General features: G+C 44.9%; 1 protein-coding gene across 1 annotated transcript in view; it reads left to right on the forward strand.

Annotated features, from left to right (window-relative positions):
* The window catches only part of CLMN (calmin), a 156,894-nt gene that overhangs the window by 124,523 nt on the left and 20,113 nt on the right, over positions 1–12,258 (forward strand). The window contains exons 2-4 of the mRNA XM_019518609.1: positions 3,448–3,509; positions 7,119–7,214; positions 8,383–8,466. Of these exons, the coding sequence (XP_019374154.1) occupies positions 3,448–3,509; positions 7,119–7,214; positions 8,383–8,466 (242 nt within the window). The remainder of the gene's footprint in view (positions 1–3,447; positions 3,510–7,118; positions 7,215–8,382; positions 8,467–12,258) is intronic.

The raw sequence follows: 12,258 nt of genomic DNA on the forward strand, positions 1-12,258 counted from the left end.
GTCCCTTGAAATATTTTAATTTGGGCAAGATTAAAATGCTTCATTTTAGGTTGGAAACTAGTATTTTATTAACACATCATGATGAAAGAAAACCAAAAAGCTAGTTATCAGGAAAGGAAAGATCAGGATTCTTCATGGTAGGGGTTGCCAAAACCTGGAATGGGCTTCCAATGGTGCTGTCCCCTACCTTGGGGGTCTTCAAGAGGAGGTTGGATGGGCATCTGGCTGGGGTCATCTGACCCCAGCGCTCTTTCCTGCCCAGGGCAGGGGGTCGGACTCAATGATCTGTTGAGGTCCCTTCCGACCCTAGCATCTATGAATCTATGAATTGGACCAGACCTTGCCCCCTATTGCTAAAATGCAGTCTAGAATAGTGTCATGATATAAAAGCAGTGTGACTCCTAATGAAGTCGGTTTGCATGATGTGTCTGGCTTTGAAGAATCATTGCATGAGCAGCCTTTGGAATAGTATTCCCTTGCTTCTGGCATGGGGAAGGGCCATCCTCCCTGGGTCAAAGAGTCCACCTCGCTTTTGGCCCTGTGACGTTTTCCTTATTGGCCACCAATGCACCAGCTTCAAGAGAAGGAAACAGTTCACAGCCATATCTGCCCCATAGGTTGGGGGTTAGGGTACTCATAGATTCATAGATGTAGGGTCGGAAGGGACCTAAGTAGATCTTCAAGTCCAACCCCCTCCCCTGGGCAGGAGAGAATACTGGGCTCATATGACCCCAACTAGGTGATTATCTAGCCTCCTCTTAAAGACCCCCAAGGTAGGAGCCAGCACCACTTCCCTTGGAAGTTGGTTCCAGATCCTAGCCGCCCTGACTGTGAAATAGTGTCTTGTAATGTCCAGCCTGAACCTATTCTCAAACAACTTATGGCTGTTATTCCTTGCTACTCTGGGAGGTGCACAGGGGAACAGGGTCTCTCCCATTCTCCTCTGGTCCCCTCTGGTAAGTTTATAGACGGCCACTAGATCCCCTCTCAGCCTTCTCTTGTGAAGGTTGAACAGGTTCAGGTCCCGTAGCCTCTCCTCATAGGGTCTTCCCTGCTGTCCCCGGATCATGCAAGTGGCCCTTCTCTGGACCCTCTCGATGCTAGCCACATCTCTCCTAAAGTGTGGCGCCCAGAACTGGACACAGTACTCCAACTGTGGCCTGACCAGTGTCACATAGGAGGGGAGGATCACTTCCTTGGCCCTGCTCATAATGCATCTGTGGATGCATGGCCAGGTGCAGTTAGCCTTACTGACCGCATTGTCACATTGGCAGCCCACATTCATTTTAGAATCGATAATGACTCCAAGATCCTTTTCTGCCTCTGCACTGATGAGAAGGGAATTCCCCAGCCTGTAGGTATGCTGCTGGTTTTTACTGCCCAAGTGCAGCACCCTGCACTTGTCAGTACTGAATCCCATCCTATTCTCATTCGCCCACCCCTGTAACCTGTCCAGGTCCAGCTGTATTCTGTCCCTCCCTTCTAGCGTGCCCACCTCACCCCAAATCTTGGTGTCGTCAGCGAATTTGAACAGGGTGCTTTTCAGCCCCTTGTCCAAGTCACTAATAAAGAGATTAAACAGTGCAGGCCCAAGGACCGAGTCCTAGGGGACCCCACTGCCTACATCCCTCCAGGCCGAACATGACCTATCCACCACCACGGGGTGTGGCCCCTCAGCCAATTTGCAACCCATCTGACTGTGTAGGCATTAATACCACAGTTGCCTAGCTTTTTAATGAGAATGGGGTGGGAGACAGTGTCAAAGGCCTTCCTGAAGTGCAGAAAGGCTACATCCACCGCGACACCTGCATCCAAGGATTTTGTGACCTTGTCATAGAAGGCAACCAGGTTGGTCTGACAGGACCTAATGAACCCATGCTGGATGCCCCTGAGCATCATCCCCCCTGCTGGTCCTTCCCAGATGTGCTCCTCGATAGTCTTTTCAAAGAGCTTCCCCAGGATCGAAGTAAGACTAACAGGTTTATGGTTGCCCAGGTCCTCCCTTTTTTGAAAATGGGGACCACACTGGCCTTCTTCCAGTTGTCTGGCACCTGGCCAGAGCACCACGAGTGCTCGTAAAGCTGTGCCAGGGGCCCCTTGATAACCCCTACCGATTCCCTCAGCACCCTGGGGTGGAGAGCATCTGGACCTGCTGAGTTGAACACGTCCAGTCCCTCCAGAAGTTCCCTAACTCAGTCCTCCCTGACCCTACTGTACTAGGACGTATGGATTCAAGCATCCCAGAGCCTGAGAGGGGCGTAGAACTCGGGTCACTTATGTTGTGGGCAGGTGCTCTAACCATTAGGATATTTACAGAAGAACCTTATGCTGTCTGTATCTAGCTGCCAAGACAAAAGGCCTTACAATACCTGTCCCTTATGGCAGAGGGAGGGAGGATTCCTAACAGACAGACACATGTTAGCACAAATGTAAACTCCCCATTAGAGTAAATGAAGATCTAAGTGCTTCCTGTGTAACTGAGGTGTCTAAGTGTTGCCCAGTGAAGTGAATAGGAGAGTGGTGTGACCCTGCTGGGTGAAATATCATTTGTCTCCAGTGTATTTGCACCCTTTAAAAGGATAGGAAACTATACATCTACATGGCTGAAATAGGATGCCTCCCTGACTCTCATCATCTACATCATAACAGGAGTTTAACATTTAGGGCTGGGTCTTATCTATTAGATACCTAAGTTGACTTAAGTGCCTAAGTTCAGTCTTGTTCCATCCCACTTGAGTCCCTGAAAAAACTGCTAGCACCAAAGGAAAGAGAATCATCTTCATTCTCAGTGCCCTTTTGTGACTACATTTTAAGGCTAAAACATCCATGCGTTACAACAGTAAATGCGTGAATGGATTTTCAGGGACTAGAGCAGAGTGGAATAGAAGCATATCTAAGTGCCTAAGTCCGCTTAGGTGTCTAATAGGTGGAATAGACTCTGGCCTTAAATGTCTAATAGGTAATGCAGGATTTAGCCCTCAGTGCTCTTCATCAATAGACCTAATTTTATTATCATTGCATGTTTATTTATTAATGGGAGAAAATGTGTGAAGAAATTTTGCACTTTTTTTTTTCAAATTGTGCTTGCCCATAAATACCTTAGAGTGCACTTCACTCTAATTTGCATGCATTTGCAGTTCTTGACCCTGCAGATTGACCTAAGTAGGCAGAACTGCATTTTCCAACTTCAGGGCACCTCTGTGTATATGCAAGTTTGCCTTCATTATTACTTTGAAGGTTCTGTGTCCAAGTGGTTTTTTAACTTCATTTAAAAAATCAAGGTGCAAGTATTTTGTCCAGGCCACAGTTTGAATTACAAGTCAAACCCAGGACTACTGACTCAGACTCTTGTGCCTTATTTACTGGGCTCTCTTATGGATTTGATTATTAGACTCCTATGAACTTTCTCTCCTCTGAAAATTAAAGTGCCTGTTTTCTTATTTTTAGTGGAAAGGGAAAATGTGCAGAAGAGGACCTTCACCAGGTGGATAAATCTACATTTGGGAAAGGTAAGACAGACAACAAATAAGCTATCCATTTGTAAAAATATTTTTTTCACACACTTGCCCCAAATACCACTGTACTAAACACATGTATACGCACCCCTCTACTGAAAATGTAGTTCCATGTACATGTCTTGATTTCATATATCATCTGGTATTGTTTATCTGTAAGTGGAAAGAGTTCTAGGACACAGCATACATGCTCAGGCCTCTATTTTATATGTATCTTTACCCTACATTCCTTTTGCAACAAAGAGAGGTGCTGGATTAATTCTTCATATAGTATTAGGCTGGTCGTAAACAAATGAAGAATTACATTGCTCTAGAACCAGAAACTCGTCCAAGCCAGAGTTACATCTCCATGCTGTGAAAGGAAGATGAAAACTGGCTAGCTACTGAGATGGAAGAACAGCACAATAAGAAATGTGTTTAAATAGCATCAAATTATTCAGAAGTTCAGAATTATTCTGATTTTTAAATGAATTTATTAGGAAAGTTGAAATGTTTATTTGAGGAGAAGGGTGTATTTCTGTGTGGGCAAAAGGAGCTGTACTGTTGCTTTGATTTCTTGATTGGCTAACCTAATTTGTTATCTGTTTATGGTTATTTAATGGCAGCAGAGAGTTGCCACATATGCAAATATGTGACTCGGAGATCTTTCTATGGGTGGCTTTTTTCCCTTTAAATCTAAAGAATTTAGATTCTGGAGGTGAGGAGTTTTGCTCTGTCCATGCTGGGGCTGGATAGCTAGGAGCAGTGGGGATGGGAAGCAGGGGTTGGAAGGGGGCCAGGGAAAAGCAACAGTAGTACAGGAGCTGCTTCCAGTTGCCCAGCCCTGGTGCAGCTCTTTGCTGCCTGGTCCCCATGTGGACGTGAGCAAAGCCTCCTCTCTAGACACTGCTGAAGCCCTCAGCCAGTAATGCACCACAAAAGTCCTCTGGCTCCATTAGCCAGACCTGGTCCATGGCCTCCATGTTGCTGACCCCTGAGTTAAATTATAAACCTCTCCGTTCAACCCAAAGTAGCAGCCCGGCCTGAGCTTGAAAACTGTGAACTGCCAAGCATGAGGTCAACCCTTGCATCACTCACTTCCTAGCTTACCCCCTTTTTGCAGTGTGCTTTGGAACTTACACTAGTGTGCAGGCCTGGAGCACAAGAAATCTACCAGTAGCTATTTCATAATTCCCTGTTCCTGACTTCCAGCCCTTTGCACTTCCTCTTTTTACTGCCCATAACAAGAGACAGGCCTGGAAGGAAAGGATGCATAGACTGACTCCTAGAAGGCCTCCACATTGCAGATAAGAAGCTCATGGACCCTGTTGGTACAGACTAAAAGGTGGTGTGGGTAGGGAAGGGCAGCTCACATGGTTTGGGCTAGTTGAGAGCAAACTCAAGCCTGACTTTAAATATCAGTGTAGACACGCTTGGAATTCCCTCGATTTCCTGTTTGTGGGTAGGAAGGATGGGACCTTACAAATGAGACAGTCACTCCTATATTTAGATATTTATAACACCATGGTCTTTTACATAAGTAGGAATGTCTCATTCTCCCATGTCTCTGCTGCTATACTGTGCTTTGGATCTGATGCTGCAAATCCAACTCACAATGGTTGTACTCACAGTGTACTCATGAGTAGCTTGAAGTTAGTGATACTGCTCACATAAGTAAGAGGTGCACAGTCTAAAAATGTCCCAGAGGAGAACGTATTATTACTGAAGTGGCAACAAAGAGTTTAATACACTTCAAGACTCAGAGCTAAAGTATTCCCTGAGAATTCAAATTGAAGGCCCAGTTCTGTCCTGAACAGTTTGTGCTATGTGACATTGTTTTTATCTAGCCACCACAATACCCAACAGAGGTGACTGCATTTCACTGGTGTTGTAGGTATGTGATCTGTAAAACGATTTTAGAAGAAAGGCACTAAGTACAATGTAATTGCTGAAGCCCACTGTCCTGCAGTGGCTGTTACTGGAGGAAAGAAGGGATCTTCTTAATTTTTTCACTGAAATTCAGAATGAGGTTAGCAGTAATGTTTTGACTGCGAGATCTTTGGGAACAATCCAGTGTATAAAGTGAGAGTGTGTAATTCCTTTGTGAATCAGACCTGAGCATTTGAAACTAACTGCAATTTGAAATCTGTCAGAAATGCTTGCTGAGCATCTGGCTTCTGAAAAAGTTCTTTAATTTACAAAAGGAATTAGATCATGAAAAGGTCTGCAGGGTGCTGTTAATTCTGCCATACCAAGCACATGAAGTCTTAGGAACATTAGGAGCACATAGAGTGTTTTCTCTGGATTACTGCCACGTTGCAAAATGCTCTTTTAACTGAAGGCAATGTCTGCTGCTGCCCCTGTTTGCTGGAATTGTCAAAGTTAAAAGTATTGATCTGGATAATGAGAACAGTGCTAAATTACTTCATAGTCATAGGGAGACTTCTTGATGTTGGGGAATACATGCTGAAGGACTGGTCTGTTGTTGCTTTCTGTCAGCTCCTCCTCTATCTTTAAAGAACAAAAAGAAGAACCTCTTCAAGGGCCTTCTGTGATTTAGTAGGTTGTCATTTTCCAAAATGCCAAATATCGTCATGCGCCTGAAATGAACCTGGTTACTTGCAACCTCCATCAGCTGTAGCGGCAGTGCTCTGAGTGCTCAACAGCTGACAAATTTGAGTGCTTTTAATGTTGGAAGTTATAAAAGAAAATAAATAGAAGATTTTATAATAAAAAGAAATACAATGTTTACTCTTTGATTGAAAGTGTGTTGTGGCTCTTCAACTAATATTTTCTCTCTGGGCAACATGGACTATGGTTCTTGGCTGGATAAAAGACTAATCACAAGACTATCCTATTCCAAATTGCCCAAAGCTGTGCTTAATCATATGGGATTGTGCAAACCAACCAAAGAAGTAAAGGGGTGCTCTTTAGGGACAGATAACCCAAGCAGAGGGTAATTTCTGCAGATGGGACTGACTCCTGAGGGCTGAATTGAGTTGGCTGTGTGCCTCACAGTGAACACATCATCAGACACCTATGTGGATGAAGGAGATGGCTCCCTTTGGAGAGGTTTGCAGAAAAAGGAGAATTGCAATCTATGAAATTGGCATGTAATTTAAAGCATATTAAAAATACTTGGAAATAGAATAGCACCAAGGGAAGCTTTACAAAGTAAACCATGCTATACTGTCACTGGCCTAGATGTGGTCCTACCTCTGCATGACACAAGAGCAACACCAGTGAGCTTATGCTGGTGTAAGTGAGAGAGAATACTGCTCCCTTCACTGCCCACACTATCTTTACTTGTTTAGGGCCAAATTTAGAAGTCTATATTTGTGGCTGTGCTCTCATGTAAATCTGGAATAACCCCTTTGACTTCACTGTATTTGTTTAAATGAGACCAGAATTTCAGTTTTAGCTTTGTCCATACTCAGAAAAAGCTTCTGCTTTTGGCTAATAAAGTTGAAGTTGAGAGAAGTTGCCCTTTCTTACAATTCATTCATAAATTCTCTGTTTTGTAACATTTCACTCATTTCCTTCAAAAACAGTTGTGATTTACCAAGTGCTGCTGTTAAAAAGTAACTAAGCGCTGTACAGTCAATATTTTTCTTTTCCTCACAGCGCAGTCCTCCTCTGAAAGTGAGAGACCTGTTTGTTGATATTCAGGATGGGAAAATCTTGATGGCTTTATTGGAGGTCCTGTCAGGCCAAAAACTGGTATGCATGCAATGGAGAAATACTTCTGTATGGTATGGTATCGTCTCTGTGTTTCTTTGAATGTATGTGTGAACACAGATATATCTGCATATAAAGAGCCAGATGCTCTCTTTCACAGTACTGTGAAGATAATGGGCTCTTCACCAAACCAGCTGTGGTTCGTTCACACTGTAATTTGGCCTTCTATGCCGTGTAGCTGCCATGTGGTTGGGGCCTTAAACTAATGAGGGATCAGAATAAGCTTCTATACCTGACAGTGTTCACTCAGACTTTAATTTGTTAATGTTTATAATGTGTGTTGAGATTTCCAAATGAAGGGTACTGTAGAAGGGGAAATGTGCTATTCTTGGAAGAGCTGTCGTTTTAGGCTACGTACAGACATTACACCTGTAAAGTCCCTTCCAGCCCCTAACACCTATGAAACTATTGTGCTTTAAGTGCACTGAACAGACATTTATGGCTCTTAGAGCACTTTAAAAATGGTGGATTGCACTCTAAGTTAACCCTTGATGCGTGAGGTCTGTGCTGTATCCCATTTAAGATTAATTTAGAGCATAATCACTGCCATCCCAGGTGGCAGGGTGCAAGGCTGCACTCTAGCCTCAGGCAGAGCTTGTTTGCTCTGCCCATGCGCCAGGCTGACCCTGCCTTCTCCGCTATCACTGACTGGGGTCAGTGGCACCCTTTGAGCCCAGCCCCACCACCTCCCTGCATGCAGCTGTGAACTGCCCCAGCCCTGCGGCCCAGTCAGGGAGCCCACAGGGACACAGAATCCAGGCCCCTTTCCCCCCCAGGTCCCCCAGGCTGGCCGGGAGGGCTGCCCAGCCATGGGGGGGCCACAGGGGAAGGAATCTGTGGTCTCTTTCCCCACAGCAGCCCCAGCCTTGTGCCATGCTGCTGCCTGGCCAGGGCTGCTGCAGGGACACAGAGCCCAGATTCTGTTCCCGCGCAGCCCCCCGGCCACGCAGTGGTGCATTGCAGAGCCAGGGCTGGCCTGGAGGGCTGTCTGCCAGGGGCAGGGGGAAGGAGGAGAAAGGGGTTTGGGTAAATATATGTATTTACCCATTATATTTGGTCTCTATTTTTCTTAGCTATACAAAGTGTATTAAAAACTATTCATCAGCAGCCTGCATTTTAAATCAATTTTTTTTTTGGCTTTGTCTTCTAGATGCATGAATACAAATCCTCCACCCATCGTATTTTTCGGTTGAATAATATAGCCAAATCACTTAAGTTTCTGGAGGACAGTAATGTAAGTAGTTTTAACACTTGGTCTCAATTTTTTACTCTTAGTATCTGTCATAAATAAGTGTAGCTTTCTGCACAGCACGTTCATAACAGGAATGCACAACCTGAAAGGAGCTGTGTCTTGGTTTAACTGCAAGTCTGAAATTCCACATTAAAATTCAGGAGAATACCTACAGAGGCTAAAAACCAAGGATTACACATTCATTTTACATTATAAAAGTTCAACAGGATTAAAGGATCAGGAGACCAATATTAAAAGAAAATAACATGAAATGCAAGTAATCTTTAGTGAATTGGTTCTCAGTGGTCTGCTTTCAGTTACTTTTAAAGTAGATGACTTTTTCTTTTTCCTTTTGATTAAAAGTACTTTCAGGATCACATGGTATGCATTTATCTGCTAAATTGCAGCAACAGCTGATCATTAGTCCAAGGCAGGAGAAAATTAAACCTGGAAAAATTGGAGAGGAAACGGATAACTTGCAATCAAAATCTTATATAAGGACTCAGTGTTCCTCTCATGCTAGTTTTATACTTGTGCAGCATTGTTGATTTAAGTGGAACTAACAATGACTTACACAATTTTAAGTGAGACTAAAAATCCAGCTCAATATTTTAAATCTTATTGACCTTTTCTAGGATTTTTTTTCTGGAGTTTTGGTTTTATATTACTTGGATTTTGAAAAGCTTCTCTGCAGCTCATAAGCACCAACATAGCAGAAGAAAGCAGGTAGCAGTGGTACAAGTCCCAGGCACCCACCCTATCTGCCAGACTCCTTTACACAGCATTTTTTTTCAATAGGTAAATTAACATTGTAAGAATAATAAGGATTTATACTTTCTCACATCAAAAGGTGGCAGTGCTCTTCCTCTTTTTATACAAGTGCTCAGCTGAGGCACTTGGCCCACCCTTATGCTCCACCAGTAGTTACAGCTACTGACTTTGGTCTGCAACCTGTTGCTACTTAAAGTCCTGCCCAGGACCCAGTTAACCCTTTAGTGGGCCCTCGGCTAATGAACTCATGGGCCCCTACTAAATACTGTATATTTATATTATTTTTTTCACTCAATAATTATAATATGTAAAATGAGCACATTTGGGTCGCTTCTTCACTTAGGGGGCCATAGGCTTGTACCTAGTTTGCCTATGCATTATTTCGGAGCTGGTCCTACCAGTTACTTCTTCCTTTCTATCACAACTGTTACTTCCCTTTTGCTTTGACACATCCTCCCTTGATCTCAGGTCCTGACTTGTACCAATTCTGTTTTCATTTATGCTGACATGAGATACACTCCTAAATCTGGGGCAGAGTAACTGAGGGCCCAGGCGCATAAAAAAAAAACATATGGGGCGTTACCACATGCCAGCTACTTCAATTAACTGCCTGTTTGCACAGTCTTGCCACCTAGTAACTGAAAGCTAACTCACAAAACCTTAGCCCTCAGTGAAAGAGAGATAGATAAGATGCCATAAGTTATTCTGTATTTACCATGGGGTAAGAGATGGTTGCAGACAGCTGCAGCAGGTGGAGCAGTTGACATGCAAAAAGCCCCTCCCTCTTTTACCATGTGCCCATACCCAAGGTGGGATCAAGCTCTGCATACATATAAATGCATGAGTACCACGAGCAACAGATTTCATTTGAAAAAAGGAAGTAAATGGAAACAGATTTTTTGTTCCATCACTACTAACAGTTGCCCCTGTCTCATCCTACCTACAGGAGGCAAAAAAAAATTGCCAAACTAATATGCGATTATTTAAAATCTTTTAAAGTGATAATGTAACAATGAGTACCATAATGTTAAAGGAAGAAAGCCTTGACAATCACCATGTACGCAAGAACAGAAGCCTACATGATGGGGTTCTTAAAACAAATAGTTTGTTAAACAGTAAATTCAACTCCCTAACTCTCCTGTGTTGACCTGCATTGCACTGACCACGGATTATGACTAGGTTAAGAAACACAGACATTCAAATTGCATTGTCTTTAGTTCTTATAAAGGGAAATCCTGCTAGTTTTAGTGGGGTATGATGCGCATGAGAATTCTGTCTGAATAAGGATCTTGGGATTTGCAGACTGTTTTTGTATCCCTGAATGAAGATGGATCTGGGCTTCGGGTAGGTGTTTAAGCTGGGGGAAAATGCAGCAGTTGTAGTATGCTCCTTTGCTAATGAACCCTGGACATTTTCTCTGTAGGCTTAATCTTTATGGGTGCAGAAAGTGATGGTATCATCTTCCCACAGCTCTGCAAGAAATACTGTAAGACACTTCTGACAACACAACTAGTCTTAGTCTGCTCCTTGTTCTCTGAAACAACTCTGCATAGAGGAAGTGAGGGAAAATCCAGTGAGGGATCCCACAGTAGCATTGTGCCTGCAGGAGCAACAGTGGGGGTCCAGACTGGGATAAGAAGCAGGAACACAGGCAAAACTCCTATACTCTCCAAGTAAATCTCCTAAGACTTGTTGGCTGGGATTTGGTTGCTGGGGGAGTGAACAAATGTTCATCTCATTTCCTAATATTGTTTAGGGGGGGAGGACAAAAGGTTATCATCAGGGATCTGGGTTTTCTGTTTCCCACAGAAAAATGGGAAAAAACACGTATTTCCCTTTTTACCCAAGAAAAATGCAGATTTTTCATTTTAATGGAGAAACACACGGATTTTGCACTTTTGCAAAGAGCTCTCTGCAGGCTGCAAGGGGCTGGGGGGAGCAGGAGGAGGGCAGTCAGGCAGGGGGCGCCATGTGCAAGCAGGTGTGGCAGCACAGAGTTGTACCCCACACTGCTGTCGGGCAGACGGGGTGCCTCACCAAGGTGGCGTGGGGCATGAAGCAGCAAGTAGCTTCCCTGCCCAACCCCTCTGCCCTGCCATGTCGGGTCCTGCCTGCTGGGCTGCAGAGGCCCCGGGGGAGGGCAGCAGGATGGGAAGCCTGCAGTGGGCAGCCCTCACCCGCCCCCACCCCCTGCACACATCTGAGGGACATGTTCCCCTCCAACCCCCTGGGAATGTGCACAGTGGTGGGGAGCCACCCACTCTGCCCAAGCCCTCAGTGGCCAGCTCCCCTACTTCCCTCTATGGGCTCCGCTTGGGGTGTGTCACCTGTGGGGAAGGGGAGATGGGCTCCGCTCTGCTGCAGCAGCCACTGCCTTCTGTGGGTGGCAGCTGAGGCTCAGGCGCTAGTGTGGGGGACAGAGGGCTGCAGACCCAGGTCCCTGGCCCTGTAGCCCTGGCAGCTGGGGGAGCCCTCCTCCACAGCTGGGGGGGGCAGAAGGCTGGGGGTGGGAGGGCAAGGGGCATCAGCAGGGCCAGGGGGCTGTGGGTGAGGAGTGAGGAGCACAAGCAGGGGTGGCGGGGGCCATGGCTTGGGACCGAGGGGCCTGAACTTGCATTCTGGTGAGAAAAGTGGGGAGGGGAAACTCTGATTTTGCATGATAAAAAACCCTAAATCAAATACCAAAATATATAGGTATTAAGAATTTATTTTATTGTAGTGAATGAGGCACTGGTAGGCTTCCAAATTGCTTTAAATTTTTAAATATATCAATAAAACATTGTGTTCAATTGACACACACACCTCTCTCTCTCTCTCTCTCTCTCTCTCTCTCTCTCTCTCTCTCTCTCTCTCTCTCTATCTCTTTGTCTCCTCCTGGGCTTCAGTGGACTTCAGCCCCTGCATCAAGCCTCCCTAACCCCTGCTGCCGTTGTGCGTACATGCGTGCGTGCGTGCAAGGGAACAAATAAGACATTGTGTCATCATCTCCCCTGTTCAATAAAACCACTGTCATTTGTAACCCCG

Source organism: Gavialis gangeticus, unplaced genomic scaffold (genome assembly GCF_001723915.1).
Source record: "Gavialis gangeticus isolate Ggan-Ray unplaced genomic scaffold, GavGan_comp1, whole genome shotgun sequence".
In the NCBI taxonomy this organism is placed as follows: domain Eukaryota; kingdom Metazoa; phylum Chordata; order Crocodylia; family Gavialidae; genus Gavialis; species Gavialis gangeticus.